This window comes from Fistularia commersonii, chromosome 16, assembly GCF_037954325.1.
Source record: "Fistularia commersonii isolate RoL2024-O1a breed Wild chromosome 16, RoL_Fcom_v1.0, whole genome shotgun sequence".
NCBI lineage: Eukaryota > Metazoa > Chordata > Actinopteri > Syngnathiformes > Fistulariidae > Fistularia > Fistularia commersonii.
Genome location: NC_141299.1, coordinates 11,284,629 through 11,301,570, shown reverse-complemented (window position 1 = coordinate 11,301,570; position 16,942 = coordinate 11,284,629). Strand labels below are relative to the sequence as shown.

General features: G+C 38.0%; 2 protein-coding genes and 1 long non-coding RNA gene across 3 annotated transcripts; all 3 read left to right on the top strand.

The window, feature by feature from the left end:
* The first annotated feature begins 1,025 nt into the window (after positions 1-1,025).
* LOC147225922 (uncharacterized) lies at positions 1,026-3,914 on the top strand. The gene is made up of 3 exons (XM_086162234.1): positions 1,026-1,067; positions 1,947-2,006; positions 2,655-3,914. The coding sequence occupies exons 1-3, from the start codon at positions 1,035-1,037 to the stop codon at positions 3,912-3,914; spliced, it is 1,353 nt and encodes a 450-aa protein (XP_086018360.1). The 5' UTR covers positions 1,026-1,034.
* Positions 3,915-7,607: 3,693 nt separating this feature from the next.
* On the top strand, positions 7,608-8,572 carry LOC147225921 (uncharacterized). Its single transcript, XR_015107301.1, has 3 exons — positions 7,608-7,629; positions 8,303-8,356; positions 8,515-8,572. It is a non-coding gene; the product is annotated as an uncharacterized LOC147225921 (long non-coding RNA).
* Positions 8,573-8,691: 119 nt separating this feature from the next.
* LOC147225920 (uncharacterized) lies at positions 8,692-16,893 on the top strand. Its single transcript, XM_086162233.1, has 26 exons — positions 8,692-8,736; positions 8,908-8,961; positions 9,065-9,109; positions 9,235-9,288; positions 9,369-9,413; positions 9,491-9,544; positions 10,048-10,092; positions 10,169-10,222; positions 10,584-10,637; positions 10,733-10,840; positions 10,929-10,982; positions 11,341-11,394; positions 11,758-11,802; positions 11,890-11,943; positions 12,244-12,288; positions 12,506-12,559; positions 13,306-13,359; positions 13,439-13,492; positions 13,651-13,704; positions 14,374-14,427; positions 14,567-14,611; positions 14,742-14,786; positions 14,950-15,057; positions 16,274-16,327; positions 16,527-16,572; positions 16,744-16,893. Exons 1-26 carry the CDS (start codon positions 8,734-8,736, stop codon positions 16,767-16,769), a joined length of 1,362 nt encoding a protein of 453 aa, XP_086018359.1. The 5' UTR covers positions 8,692-8,733; the 3' UTR covers positions 16,770-16,893.
* The last annotated feature ends 49 nt before the right edge of the window (positions 16,894-16,942 follow it).

Here is a 16,942-nt window from a genome sequence, read left to right as displayed (position 1 = left end):
CTTGACAACCGTAAAAATAAATGGATTTCTCCACTCTTTTGTCCACCCTGAAAAGACTCTACAGGTGAATACCACCTGGTGTTCTTCCACTGTATCGTAAAAGTCCCGACCCTTAAACCACATGCGGAAGGAGTCCGAAATCCTCGCCGCGCACCTTTTACAGTAAGTCTCATCCTCACCTAAGACAACCTTTAGGCAGCAGCCCTGCGCTCTTCAGATTCTTGTGTCACATTCCTCACCTGGGTTACAGTTCTCCTCCTCGCGCCCCAAAAAAAAAGAAAAAAAAAGATGGAGGGAAGGCTCAGTGTGAAGTTCAGAGGCAAATAAAGCAGAAAACTTGTCAAGGTGGAAAATAAGCTGTATATGTGTCACCATTAATTCAGTCGAAATTCAGACGTAGCCTTAAAATATTCCCGTGCATCACACAACCTGGAGGTGATGGATGATATTTAGTAAGAAATAATGCTGTGAATGATGGCGTGTAGTCAAATTGAAAGGATCTCACTTATCATTCTGAACTAGCAGTGACATTTGTGTATTTGGTTAAAACTCGCCTTCGCTATTAATCTCTTGACTCTGGACCAGATGGGGGTGTGAGAATACGGCAGAAGTGTATCAACAGGCCCAGAAGACAACACGGCCAGGTTGTTGCTTCTCACTCTGAGAAGGGAAACTGCAGCAGATTATGTGATTGACACTCATCTGTCCGGTTGTTACGGGAACCACATGGATATCCACATGTGTGCGAATGTGTATTAGTATGCCGTCACAACTATAACTGTGTAAAGCTCTTCCCTCTGCTCGGAGTGTATGACTTACTTTTTTTTTTTTTTTTTCTAATTTCACCATCTCAGTTCAAGCTGCCAGGTCAGCTCTGCTTCAGTCCGCCTGGGAGGCGTGTGTGTGTGTGTGTGTGGGGTTTTTTTTTCCCCCCAAGTGCAGCCCCTGGACGGGCATTAGACGCAGTGTGGCGCTTTGATTAACAGACAGAAAGGAAATTCAAAGGCATCGAGTGATATCTTCCATCAGAAGCCATGCAGCGACCACTGACGCTGCTGCTGACCTGCGTAAGTAGAATTTGTCTGTCAAAATGTTGCTTATTCACCCGAAATATTTCTATTGTTGCTGGGCACCTGACCAATAGAACTTTTCTGTTTTGTAGCCGGTGATCATCTATTTACCAATCTAACATTTGTAAAGAATTTGTTTTGACTGACATAAATCTTAGTATTTCATCATGCAGTAGAATGTAACTGACTGAATGCAGTTTGCCACACAAGTGTCAGATACTTATAAGCCTTACTGGCTTCTTTTATTTGTATTTCTGTAAATGTATGCATGTTTTTAAATGACTTTTTACAGCTGTATTGCATTAGAAACTCAAACTCTTTCCAGGCCAAATATTTAAATGCTTTCACTATCTGTCGCCAGACACCGTATTAAAACTTGACTACTAAAGAAAAATGACCTCCGAAAATCATGATTTTCCTTCGAACCAATCATGCAACTGAGTAAGGGGAAATTCAAATAACCATTGTATTTAGGGGGAAAACAAAATACATCTCTTTAGATCCTTGCCACAACGGTTTTCAATTGTTTATTTGAAGACTTTTTTTTTCTAGTTTTAACATGACCTTTGTTTCATTATAATTTGCTAGCACTATAACTTATTTTTTACTCTCGCTCTCATACTGGCAGGGGAAAGACATTTATTTCACCTAATAAGAATGTATAATTTGGTATTGTTCGTTTTCTGTAATCAAAATCCTCCACGTTTTTGACATTCCTTTTCCTGATGACTCCCTGTGCAAGTTAAGAAACAGAACAATGTGTACAGTGTATCATGAGGACTATTGTGACAAACGTAATTTTTAAAACCATCTATGCTTTATCATGTCTAGGAAATGAAAACTTAGGACAAAACTGTGCCTTGTATGTTTGTGTAGGGGATTGTCCCGCAGGTGATCTTTGTCTTTGGAGATCCAACAGCAGCCAAACTGATGGAGGTACAACTTGCTTTGTAAGATACTTAGCACTTGTCTAAACTGTAGGATCCCAATCATGTGTCTAAATCATTAGCTCTCTTTGATGGAAAATATGAACTTTTCTAAAATGGAAAAGGCAATTTCATTTTGCTCTTCAACATATTGTCAAGATATAACTAGCTTTGCCTTGTAACAAAAACAAAATAAAACAAGCCAGAGTTTAAAGTTAGGAAAATGCTCTCTTTGCTCTCTTTGATGGAAAATATGAACTTTTCTGAAATGAAAAAGGCAATTTCATTTTGCTCTTCTACATATTGTCATTATATAACTAGCTTTGCCTTGTAACAAAAAAAAAAAAAAAAGCCAGGGTTTAAAGTTAGGAAATTTCATTCATTTCCACTTAAGAACAATATAAATAATCTAGTGATTAACACATGCATTTCCATTTTTTTTTTCTTTGCACCACCTATTCATATGGCTTGTTCTATTTTGATTTTTTTTTTTTTTGTTTATTTCTTGGTCAAATACAAAATTGTGGAATTTTGCCATACAATTTAATGATTGGGAACAACTATTACATAGTTATTAAAAAAAATTACATTGCTGTCAGGGGGTGCTGTACAGCACATCCAGTTGTGGGCTCAGGATTTATTTGTGACACTTTTCCAGGAGGCGAGAACTGTAGGTAAGGCAACCGCTCCACCTGGCATCGGGGCATCGGAAAACTCTCATCACACGCATCTACAGGTCAATCCCACTGAGCTCACACCAAGGCTTGATCCAGTCAGCAGCCGTGCTCCCCTGATCCATCCACCCAAGTCCCTCCCTGCATCACATGCACGGCATGATGACACTGAAGGAGCAGGGAAACCAGAGGTTCACATGGATACCGAGGCCAGCGAATCAACAACTCAAGAAACAAAGACCGCGAGTCAGGTGTCACAAACTGGGACCAGTGCACCAGTTGTACCAGTGACGGATTTTTCTGAAAATTTACCACTGCAGTTTACTACTCAACATCCTACAGCATGCATAAAAACAAGTGAGGGCCGGCGTATAGGAAGCAGCATTTCAAGCAGAAGTCCACGTGTTAAATTAAACGAAAATGTTGGCCATACCGAACGGCTTGATCATCTTCATGGCAAAGCCATGACGGATACACCTCTGTTTGAAAATGTTGAAACAGCCATTTCAGCTCCACACGTCCAACGGGAGAGCCCTGTCGCTCCTGGTTCCTTGAAAAAAGTATGTGCTGATGTAACATATGATAATTCAGACCCGTATTTAAACTCCTCTGCACAAATTCCAGGTCCTACGATGGAATCTGGGTTTGCGCTTCCTAGTAGTCAAAGCTCTTCCGAAGATGGAGGGGTGATGGAGGGTGGGCATGAGGTATTATCATCTCCGGCCTTATTAGGACCGACGGTTCTTGCTTCAGTCCTCAGAGCGACGCAAGAGAATGTATCTCCTAGGAAAACAGATGGAGATTCAGCTGCGAATCAGATTCCTTTAGGAAGCCCTACTGTTTCTACAACAACGTTACAAGGTAACATAGAAACTGTGGCCAATAGGAGGAATCTGTCAATTAGTGATACAGATGAAAAACACCAGTTGGAAATAGCTTCACTAGAAGCAGAAAAAACACAAAAGCTCCCCAGTCAAGTGGCAGGGCATGGCAGAGGAAGAGAAGAGGATAAAAACAAGTTACCAAAAGGGGAGAAGGTGGAAAAACATGCAAAGATAGACAAAGATGGTTTGAAAGCAGAAAATGTCCTCCTTGAATCACTGAATCCCCTGCAAAGGATCAACAGAGAAGACTTCATTGATTCAGAGGCCGTGGAGACCACTGAAGCAGTCGATCCACCTCAAACAGACACAGGACATGGACGAGGAAGACCTGGGGTCAGAGGGCAAAGGGTAGGATATTGATTATGCTTGTCTGATACTGTGATTGCAAATAATGTAATCACAAGGTATGTTTCTTTAGGCTCGATGGCATATAAACTTGGGGTTATTCAAAGTGCTATTGAAGACTGAGTGCAAATGATGTTATAATTTCATATTCAAGCCACATTGGAAATTTTAATCACATTTGTGCAACATATTTATCTAATTTCCTGTCATGACCTTGGGAGAAATTGAATTTCTGCAGACTTGATTTGATGACTGAAACGGCAACATATATCTGTGTCAATTCTCACACCTGGGAGCTCCACTAGAGAGAGAGGGAGAGAGGAAAGTTATGGGCCTTTTTGGGCATGCGTAAGTAAAAGTAAGCATTGCCATCTTCTGGCCAGACGGTGCTATTGTGATTAAGGACTGAAAGAAGATTATTTCCATTTTTTCTTTTTTTCTTTTTTTTTTATTCCCAACCAGCTTTGCAAGAGGGCAAAAAGCAAAAATACTTCATCAGAATACATGCTAACATCATATCTGCAAGAAATCTGTTTATTTTTGGCCTTTTTTTTTTTTCTGACTGTGCTTAATCTAATAGATTGTCCTTTTTTTTTTTAAATCTTCATCTCCGATTACTGAAGTTTTTGCACAGATCTACTAAAACCATTTCAGTAATTACAAAAATGATGAACTCTGGTGTTTTGTATAGTATTTAATGGTTTTGTTTTATATTACCGCTATGATTATTTTGTAAATCATTATTTGATCTCATTCTTTCTCAAGGGATTACAGGGCACCCCAGGGCTAACAGGGCTCCAAGGACCCAAAGGAGAAAAAGTATGTATTCATTTAGTGTAAAAACACCTGAAACATTTGTGATTTTATGTGTTTTTTTATTCTGTGTCATGTTTACATACTGCGTTGTTGTGCTGCAATGTTTATATTGCTAAATAATGAGGAGGTTATGGGGAAAAATTAAGGTTATGGAAAAAATTAACAAACCATTGACTGTCAATAATCGGTTGTGTAAATGTCTTCTACAGGGAAAGGCAATTGTTTCTGTTTTGTTCAATGATTGTTGATTTTTACACAGTACTGTACCTGAAATTCTCAAAAAAAAATGTGCATAAAACATCACAACATGAAAATCTGTCCATCTACTTTTAAAAGTGCACATACAGGTTTGTTATTTTCTAAGTCTAGCTTTTGTTTTTTGTTTTTTCTTTACTTTCTGGCTGGAGTTGTAATGATGCCTTTCTGATACATTAGCAATCAAATTTATAGGTTCTCTATTTAACATTTGGTAGATGTTAATTTTCTGCTTCATCTTCAAGTCTTTCACTGCAATGACAAAAAGGGGTTATTCACTGAAATGGTTGTTTTTCGGAAATACCCTGACCCCAAATGTTGGTGACCCCCACGCTATTTTACAGAAACACATGCAAATCCAGCTTTTTGTAATAGCATATGTAAAAAAAAAAAGTATTCCTTTTTTAGTAGTCTGGTACTCAGTCACAAAGGCAAAGTTTAAAAGATTGATATATTTTGTGAACTATACCACTGTCTTTTTGTGTAGACAGGAGTGACACTGTTGAAAGTCAGAAACAGATTATGTGAACACTGATCATCAAACAAATAAGCTTTGCATTATACAGTAAGCTATTTTGATAAACAATTCCCAAAGGGATTTAAAGTGGCAAATTCTGGTAAATGAAATTATTTCAGTCTTAAATCAAATCAAGCAATAGAGCTAAGGCTCCCTCGAATATACTTCCATTGACTGGTGTAGTTTAACAAGAGGGGTTTCAGATTTAAGGTTGACTTTTCACACCAAAAAAAAGTTACTGTTAACTCCTTTAGATTCCCAATATTCTCAAATAATGCCTACAACTCATCTCTTCCCATTTTGACTTTTGCTGAAAAATGAAAAAAAAAAAAAAAAATCCAAGCCCATCTATAGCTATTTATTTGTCTTCTCAGGGATACCAAGGTGTGATGGGTAGAACGGGGCGGACAGGGTACAGTGGTCCCATCGGTCCTCCCGGGATGCCTGCTATTGTTGTATTCAAAACTTCTGAAGAAGAATGGGAGATTTTTAAGGTAAACTGTTTTTGCTGCCTGCCATCTGGAACTTGAAATATATTGTAGTCGTGTAAAAATGTACAACAATCTATTGAAGTATGTTGTTGAGTGTAAAACATTACACTACGCACGAGTCAATCAAATGCATTTCTAGTTCAGGTTAATTTGTTTGAGTATGTATACATCAGGGTAAATGGTTTATAAAAAACAATAATAACAATAAATAAAAGCATATATCAAAAAATAAATTGTTTTTTTCTTTTTCACAGAAAAAGAAATTCTACAAAAAGCTGGTTTCTTCCTGGCCTGTAAGTACCATAACTTTCATTTACATGGAACATTTCCCTCCCCCTCTCTGTGGACCGGGATATTTAATGAATTTCTGAGAGTGTAAGAAAATTACAAATTTATTTTTAGAAAATGAAGGGACTTCCTGGACCTCTTGGACCCCCTGGGAGTGATGGACCAATAGTGAGTAGCACTGCATACTTGTTTCTGCTGAAATTTCAAAAACATCTATGATCCTTTTTTAAAATGAAGCATCATGACATGACCAAAGAATTTGCAAAGGACATCTTTATGATTTTTTTTAGGGGCTACCTGGAATTTCAGGGAAGCAAGGACGGAAAGGAGTTAGGGGGACAATTGTAGGTATTGCTGTACTTTATTTGTATCTTATGTAGAAGAGATAGGGGTTGGCTGAAACACATTTATATTACTAGTGTCCTGTGTGCAATATAGAATCCAATCTCAACGAAAATGCAAAATTCCCTGAAAACTTGTCAAAGTAACTACTGCGCAAAAGTATTCAGAGTAGAAGTGGTTACCAGCTTCCCCAACGGCTAGGGATACATTTCATTGAGTCATCTGGGGTTAAATGGACAGTGGAAGCTTAACATATCAGTGCGTGGCTATAAACATGTGTATATACATATCAGCTTCATGTATGCATTATACAAAGATTTCAAACTTAGATAAATCTCTCGATGCATTCTTTTTATAAATGACGCTGCAGAAAAAGGTTGAGTTGGGTGAAATGCCAGCTGGGAGTTTTATGGTCTGCTCAAACTCTCCCTGCAGCCCTTTGTCACTGTTTCATGGCCACCCGACTAGCTTGAGGAATTACCGTCGCTTCTTTTTCCCCTGTTATCTGTGTTGTGCTTTTGACTGTGACACCCCGCCCTTTGTGATGCTCAACAGTCTTTTATTCGCTCTTGTCTGATCTGCCTGTTCAGCACAAGTTTGAAGCCACCACCTCAACACACACACACAAACACACTCGCATCGGTAGAGTGTCTCATTTGAACAACCACGAACACACTTTATGAGAAGCTTGTTCTTGTTAGTCATTGTTGTTCCCCCGATTTCACCCATCCTATTCTGCTGGGTTTATTTTCCATTGTGAATAGATAAATGTGATCTATGTATTATACTTGTATTTACTTTTTGATTTTCACTTCATAGCCATGGGCAGAGAGTAACTAGCCTCTCTAATTCCTGTGCAGAAATGCCATCACCTAGTCTTGACAGCCTGTATTGTATTTTAAACTTGTCCAAGGGCAGTCCCGGGCCACAAGGTATGCCAGGTCCCCAGGGTCGACCCGGAAGTGAGGGGACTCCAGGAGGTGACGCTGATCCGGGTGCTCCAGGTATACCTGGTGAACAAGTGAGTCTGCAAAATAGTATGTTTATGTTTTTTTACTTGAAATGTTTTCTTCCATTTAACTGCAAAGGTGTATTGCTGGGTTTCGCCATTCTGTGTAAAAAAATTGTAACGCACCAAGAAGTCTGAGGCACCTGTCATCCTTTAGATCATCAATACAGGACTGTCTCAGAAAATTAGAATATTGTGATAATATTGTGATAATCTCAAAAATCCTATCTCAAAATATTAGAATATCATGAAAAAGAATTTTTTGTTTTTGTAATTGCATTACAGAAGATAAAGAACTCTGTCACAATATTCTAATTTTCTGAGACAGTCCTGTATATACAGTCACTGATGTTATCAGCAGAGGTTATTGCTGATGTTAAAGATGTCTGGAGGTTGTCAGTCATCCAGATTTTGGTTAATTATGGTCAAAAACTTATTTTTGTGGCAACTGGATCTTCTTCCCTTGACGACATTTCGCCTCTCTACTGAGAGGGGATGAGCTGAAGAAGTAAGAGAGCTGAAATGTCTTCACTTGCCATAAGATGATTTTGACAGGAATTGTTCTTGAGATTAAAAAAAAGTTTAATCCCCCTTTATATGGTCTTTCAGCCTATATATATATATATATATATATATATATATATATATATATGAGAAAAAATACAATTTGTGTTTGTCCCTGTAGGGGCCCCAAGGCTACAGTGGAGAGCAGGGCACCAAAGGGGAGCCGGGTGAGTGGGTAAGAGTAGCTTGGACTTCCAGTGTACAATTCAATGTAGGCATTACATGTGAAGACACATTCTGTCAGCAAGTATTATTACTCTTTATTGTCGCGTTTTCCATCATGTACAATCGGAGCTTGTAATTGTGTTAAATCTCTTTCTCTATCATATACAGGGTTATCAAGGGGAGCTTGGACCGCAAGGAAATAAAGGTGTAAAAGGAAAAAAGGCAAGAAATTATCCATTACAAGTACCCTGTTTGTGTGAGAGTGCATGCATTTTGATATATATATTCTGCTTTTCTTTTCTTTTGTGTAGATAACTTAAACATTTATGTCTATTATGTAAACAGGGAAATAAAGGTATCAGAGGTGCTGTTGGGCTTCCTGGCTACATGGTAAGGAGGGATGGCTTAGCTGTTCAACTGCAGTTTCATTTCACTGAATTTCATCACGAGAGTGCGAAAATGAGTCTGTTTTATAATGTCATGACTTATTGACCACATCATGAGTGTAAAGTGAAATGTTTCCCTATGACATTGCTATATCATCATCCCTGTTTCTTACAGGGATCGGCCGGGGCCAGAGGTCCTTCCGGTTTCCTTGGACCATCAGGACCCAAGGTCAGTGCCAGACAATCAGATAAACACAAAAGTATATATGTTTTTATGCCACAGCTATTCTTGTTTCAAATTATTCAACATTCTCGTCTAATTGTTTTTATAGGGAGAGGTTGGAGGTCTAGGCTTTGGTGGCCCACCAGGACCACATGTACGTTCAAAATACATGAAAACCGTGTAATACTGAATATTTATACATGTTGTCATTCATTTTGTATAATCAGAGGGTGCAAGCATCCCATTTTCTATTAATGCCTAAATAATGTGTCCTCTAAGGGGAAAATGGGCCCCAGAGGAATAAAGGGTGTTCCGGGAGTAAAGGGACCACCAGTAAGTCAATAACCCAGTTATTAAATCTATAATCAAACCTGAGAGGTAATATGTTTACAAACCAATGTTTCTGTTGTCAGGGGCAGCAGGGTGAAATGGGCCCCAAAGGACCCAACGGTGCTCAGGTGACAAACCAGTATCTTTTCATTAACAATAAAGATAAGCCACTGACATTTTCTCACCTCTTCATGTTTTATTTCAGGGAGAGTGTGGCACTGATGGAAATGTTGGATTTCCTGGAATTGGTGGCCCTCAGGTGCAAGACGGAAACAATATCAATCATTTTATTCCATGGCACTGCGTGATCTCGGTTTGATATCCTGGAAATACTAATCATTATTGCTAAATCACAATTCATGCATTGTTCCCTTTTATTAACCCAAAAAGGCACTGACAAAATGACAGTGAGTTTTGTGGAAAGGTACTTGATGTACAACAGTAACATTTAATGATAAATAAAGGGCCACATATATTTTTTTTTATTTAGTTTGTGAATTAGGTTCCATATTTGATGACTTAAATATGGATCCTGTCTTTTGTTTTGTTTTGTTTTGTTTTGTTTTGTTTTGTTTTGTTTTGTTTTGTTTTGTTTTGTTTTGTTTTGTGTTTTAACTTACCTAAAATACAGACATGTTTTTTTTTATCTGCTTTGGGTTTTTCCTTTTTTTCCATTTTAAATTCATGTGTGAGATTGTGCCTGTTGTTTACATGATGGCTTGTCAGAAAATATCATGTCAACAAAACATAATATTTCCACAGGGAAACCCAGGACCTAGTGGACACCCAGGTCAAAAAGGAGACCTCGTAAGCACTCTTCGAGAATAATGATAAACACAATTCTGAATTGCAACCATCAACTAAGTTGTTATGCCTTGTTCAGGGTAAGCCAGGAGATGAAGGAGATATAGGAGAACCTGGGCCAAATGGACTTAAAGTAAGAAAACAGCATCACTGATTACCCTGATAAAATAAGATTTCTGATGTGTAATGACCTTGTCATGATGTAGTTCAGCCTCAGTTGTTTTTCTCTGTTGTTGCTGTTGTGGTTGATTTCAGGGAGCCATTGGGATCTCAGGAACGCGTGGATCCTCAGGTGATCCCGTAAGATTATTTAAAGCAATTTCATTATTGAATGTGTCTAAACTTTTTGCGTGAACTGTAATGGATTACATTACAGTCATATCAAATGTTTTTTCTAATTACATTTTGGGATGTGCAACCATTTCGGTTTCAAACCACTGAGCAAAATGCTGTTTTTTGCTTCTCTGTTTGTGTATGCTATCTTAATTTCCCAGGGGGCTAAAGCAATGCGAGGGGAGAAGGGGGATATGGGATTTGCAGGCGACCTGGTGAGGTTGATCCCATTTTTAAACAGCTCAATTTTCTGTTGATCGATTGAACAGGTCGGTAATTCAATTCAACATGTTCTTGCTTTTATTTATAGGGACCCCCAGGGCCCCCGGGTAAACAGGGATTTAAGGGGTGCCGCGGCCCAACCGGACTGGAGGGACATGCAGGACCAGTAGGACCAATGGGACTCTCTGGATCCAGTGTTAGTCAGCTTTATAAAGAAAGACGGGACGGCTATTTTTATTTCTATATCATAAAAAAGACGTCTTTCCTTGTCTTAACCTGTATAGGGGTTCGATGGCATTATGGGTGAGCAAGGGAAGCAGGGGAAGGATGGACCCAAGGTGTGTTTTACAAAGTTATGGCAAATGATCACTTGAGTTTACATATACAGGACTGTCTCAGAAAATTAGAATATTGTGATAAAGTTCTTTATCTTCTGTAATGCAATTACAAAAACAAACATGTCATACATTCTGGATTCATTACATATCAACTGAAATATTGCAAGCTTTCATTATTCTAATATTGCTAATTCTGGCTTACATCTTGAGAAAACTCAAAATCTTATCTCAAAATATGAGAATATCATGAAGAAGTAATTTTCAAATTTTCAGAGACAGTCCTGTATATATATATACATATATATGTTGTTTTTTTTCATATAAAAATTCATCTGGATCTACATATCTGATTTTATAGGGGGATCGAGGGCCAACTGGTATTCAAGGAATTGCTGGGCCTCGAGGAGATAAGGTAGGACAAGTGCATGGAACACTGGTATAAATACTGCTTTGGCTTATTTCAGTGTTTGAATAGTACGTATATTTTTGGCACCACATTCATTCAGCATTGGGTATTGTAAAATTAAATCTTGACACCTAAATCAAATTAATGGCTGAACTCATGGATCACACAAATATATAACAATTTAGAAAGTAAAATTCTTCAACTATATAGCTGATATTTTTGCTAATGTTATCCGCATGCCCCTTTCGAATCAGCAGGGTCTGAGCTGGAGTGCTCTGACACTGGAGTAAATCCTGGTTATGACAACATTACTGGAACAAGTTGCATACATTTACAGCCTTATCAATCATTGCCATTGTTACTTCAAAGGGTCGAGAAGGTCGAGGAGGATTTTCTGGAGTGCCTGGGCCATTTGTGAGTATGAATTTATGGACTGCACAGTTACTGTAAATGTGAACGATCATTTTTAATCAAAAACATTGACATGTTTTCCATTTGCAGGGTGAGATGGGAAAACCAGGCGAGAGAGGACCTGAAGGAGAACCTGGTATTAAGGTCCCTATGTTTCTAAAGTTCTCATGTCTACAACTCTACTGGAATGCAGTACTATACACTTGGCATCACTGTTTTCTTCAGCAACTCAATAGATATACTTTAGTTACAGTTGTATATTTTAGATAATAAAGCCTTGCCCCCTGGCATGATTTCTAGTGTTTTGATGTTTTTAATCCAATATTTTCTTTTGAATCCCAAAAATTATTTTAATGCCTTTTTTCTGGATTCCTCTTCTCAAATTTCTGCCTCTTTTGACATTTAGTGAGATCATGTGTGTTTGTGTGTAAACTGTGTGTACAGGGGACAAGAGGAGTCCCAGGCACTACTGGAACTAAGGGCCAGAAGGTAATGATATCATGTAGGAGATACTGATTTCAAACTGAGGCTTCCTCTTTACCACACACAAAACTGGAAAGGTAATACCTTTGTGATATCAACCAGTCCATATCCTGTAAACATTCACACAAGTGAAAGAGAACATAACTGTGTCAATACATAAATTAGACTTCAAGACTAAAAAATGTAAAACTGATACAAGAGCTTCCACTGTCCTCTATTCCAGGGTTTTCAAGGTCATTTAGGTGACAGGGGTCAAGATGGAGCTCTTGGAGCCATGGTGAGACTAGATCTTTTTTTCTGAATGTCCAGAATATGAGAAACATGAAAGAAGTTGACATATTTTCCGTGATGCTGGTGTGAAGGCTGCACATTTGAAGCATCAAGACTATCATTTTGGCCTTTTATCCCAATTTATTCAAAATGGGACCTTGAACGCCGATTCCGCCTCACCAAAGGACCCTGGTTCGGGTCCAACAGGGGGCTTTTCTGTATAGTGTTTACATGTTCTCTGCAATTTCTAAGTGAGTCTCCTCCCGCAGTCCAAAAAAAGGGGTTAATTGGAATAAATTGGAAAAATTGCCCAATCGTCTGTTTTTTTATGAGGCCCTGGGATCAACCTGCCCAGGGTGTACCCAACCTCCTGCCCAATCACAATAGGCTCCAGCATCCTTGCGATACTAAATGCAGGAAAAGCGGTAGACAATGGATGGATGGGACAATCAACTATCAGAAGAGCAACAGACACTAAAGAGTAACACATTTTAAATGACCATCAGAGTCAGCAAACAATTTGGTCGACCCCTGCTGGATATTAAAAAAAAAGGGTGCAGCTTTAGGACACCTCTACAATGGAGATCATTTTGTCAACTACTGTATGATAACATTTTTGACCCATTGAAAACAGAATAATTTACTATGGTTAGGAGCCAGGTGACATTTTACCGAGGTTTCGTCCTTTGCTGTTTTGTTTCGGAAGCTAATTGATGATGCTAATTTGAGGAACCCTTAACCTCCATCCATTAGGGATCAACTGGTGCAAATGGAATGAGTGGGGACAGTGGATATCCAGGTCCAAAAGTGAGTTTACTCTGTGACAATCTGAATCCATAAAAAAAAAACTTTAGTGATGATAACAGAAGCCTCACATTTCACACAGGGATTGCTTGGAAAAACCGGAGCTGCTGGCCTCCAAGGGCCCGTAGGAAACAACGTAAGCGTTCATCACCTTTGTTCTCAAAGGCTTTTTTTTTTAATTATTTTTTAGTCATAAAAATAGGTTGCACACATTGAATGGTCAGCAACTTGACAAAAGGAGACAAATATTATTAAAAAACACTTTAAATGCTTTAAATCGCAATCATTTTTCAGGGGGCGCCTGGAAGTAGAGGAATGACTGGAATTCCAGGAAAGGCAGGAAAAAAAGTAAGTTACCACAAAATGTGACATTTTAGGATATCGTAGTTATTTTTGATGCCAACATCAGGTCTGACTCGCTCATGCTTCTTTGACCAGAAAAACAACAAAACTCAGATCTGGTGTGTTGTTAATTAAATTGAAATGATAACTTGGTGCTTTACTTTTTCATGCTCAGACATCTGTCATTTACTCATTACCCTCCTCCATGAGTAATGCTAGAAACTGGAATAATTATAATGCTCCAAGGTAACATATTTTAGAGAACACCATTGTCATTCCCCAGTGTATATTGCAGACCTATGTCATCACCACTTATTTAGCTCAGTTGGTTCCCCTATCCTCATTTCTCAGATGGTCACATAATCTGCCAGATATGAGTTTTTGTTTTTTATTTACTTTTCTTTAATGCCCTGACTTTTTTTTTCTTTTTTTTTCAGCTTAATTTACACAGGAGTATTGATAGCACTATGTGTTTCAATTTTATCCCGCTTTTCGTTTTATATCTAATGTCTGGATATGTCCTGTTATTTTATGGTTTGCATTTTATCTTGCAATTTATCTTTGTATTCTGTAACTACTCTGAAATATAGTAAGAAGTATAAGATCGCGTGTGATATATTTTGTGATATTTTGAACTAAAAGTAAAACGGATCAATATGTTTTTGTTCCCTTTAGGGTTCTAAAGGAAAAGACGGCTTAGGAGGGCCAATAGGGGGTAAAGGAGAAAAGGTATACAATTTTGTGGTCCTAAACAAAAAAATCACTGACAAATGAATCTGTGTTATCATTAGTCAAAAGACGAAATCATTCTGTCATGGTGGTTAGAATTATTCACTCTTGGTTACATTACAAACCTCTTTTCATGAAGGGAATGAAAGGCGAGAAGGGACCAAGGGGAAAACCAGGCCCTCAAGTACGTTTTTGGGTTTTTTTCGGTGCACAGTTTTACAGCTGTAGTTCATGCAGTTTTATTCCAAAATATATTTTTATGAATACTCAGACAATTTATCATCTCATCTGACTTATGCACCATCATCTTCTAGGGCCCAATGGGCACACTGGGACCTCAAGGATACAAAGGACCTCCTGTACAGTGATCTCTGTGATTCATTCATTTCAAATAAGTCAACCTCAAGTATATAAATAAGGAAAATGTATTGTGGCTGTTATTTATGAGCGTAACAGCAATCAAAAAACAAAGTAGATCTGAACTTCAGTTCACAACATGACATTGTATGTATGTATCCTCAGGGTATCCAGGGTAACACTGGAACATGGGGTGAGTTTGGGCCCCGTGGCCTACCAGGTGAAAAGGGGTCACCAGGTCCAGTTGGAGCACCTGGAGTTATTGGCTACCCTGTAAGTGTATCATATGTTTTTGGTTGTAAACTTTGAGAGGATCTTTTATCAAGGCCCGTTTATCACTAAGAACATATCAATGCATAAAATCCCCTCCTCCTGAAATCAAATAAGACAGAATAGAAAAGTCCAAAAGAAATGTAATTCAGTAACTTTTAAAATGAATTCATACTGAAATTTTCAGCTGCGGTATGTTGTTTTGCTTGATAGAGGTCCTGCTAAATAATCCTTAGATACGTGAATCATGAATTTTGATCCAGTTTCTTCTCAGGGTCAAAATCCTGTATTATACATAATCTTGTAACAGCCTTTGTTTCACAAATATTTCTTCTGTCTGATCAAATCTTTGCAATTTTTGTTCTGTAAAAGCTTGAATAATCTAATCTCATTCTTTCTCAATCTGGGGAAAATATCCTAAAACTAATGTGAGGAAAATATCCAGACAGCCCACAACTTTAACACATTTGTTGCTTTTGTTTCCTTACTGTCATTTAAAACGCTCATTAAGTAAACAATATTGAAGCGCGAGGCAACATGTTTGATCACACTCAGGGTTATTTGAAATAATTCGATCATTAAATTACTATCACTTAATGTTTGAAGGACTACTTTTGGTAAACTCTACATTTCCTCCATGAAAATTCAGAGACAGGCTGATTTCTGATTGGGTACCAAAATCAGGACATTTTAGCAATACCCCGATAAAATAAGGGAGATTTGATTGGTTTATTTTAATATAGATGATTTATTTATCGTATGTTTACATTAAAATGTCGAGGGTCTTCAAAATCCTGACAACTTCCTGCCGATGCTACAAAACAGCCACTGTTGTTTTTGTCAATTTAATGAATTCAAATAATCCATGGTCAGCATGATTCTAATTTAATTTCCTCATATAAGTTACTGTCTGAAAAAGGGCCTTCATTCATAGCATTAAATCACTGGCAATGGTGAAACTGCCATTAAAAATGTTTTTCCGACTTTTTGATTGCTATTCATCCTTCAAAAAATGAGATTTATCTGCTGGATCAATCTTAAAAATACTAAAGAAATGCATGGTGATTCATGTTATTTGTAAAAATCGAAATCATTCAGGTTAAAGAAGAAAAATTGTTTGGGTGAAGTGTACATGCATGCTGCGGCCACTTTAAAATGACTTTTTATACATACATATGATTAACTTTTGAAGAAAAAATATATTTCTTTTCCCGTTTAGGGTAAAGATGGACTTCAAGGACCAGCTGGAATATCTGGTGTGAAAGGAGAAAAGGTAAAAGTTTATTCCATCAATCCATCCATCAGTTTTCTACCCTGCTGCCTAGAGCATGGCATGGGCTGGAGTAAGTCAAAAGGTTTATTCTTTTGAGCTCATCTGAAAACATTTTCATTCTCCCCAAATCTAAGTTATGTAAAAGCCATTGTAATAGATTTGTAATTTCTGTCTGATGCTCCTGTCCATCTTCCTCCAGGGCTCTGAAGGTGTTGTGGGGCCGGAGGGAACTGCTGGTCTCGATGGTGAGGAGGTAGATTGATTAGAATGTGTTGGTTACAGATTTTTTTTTTCTCTAATTCTGAATCCCTTCACTGAAAAATGCAGATTTTTGCTATCAATGGCTGCCAATGTTTCACAAAAGAATTCTAAGTGGTGGCTTGATCACATGTTCAGTAAACTCTGCTGTGCTCTAGGGTTCATTGGGCCTCAGGGGACATGATGGAGGAGCGGGTCAAAAAGGCATTTCAGTGAGTGAATGTAGTTTTGTACTTTTCTTATGCAGTGACCTCAGGGTTGTTGTTTTTTTTGCCACGCCATTGCAACTAGTCCTAATTTAAAAAGGACTCATGTAAGGCATTTTTACATTTTATTTCAGGGGGATAAGGGAAACCC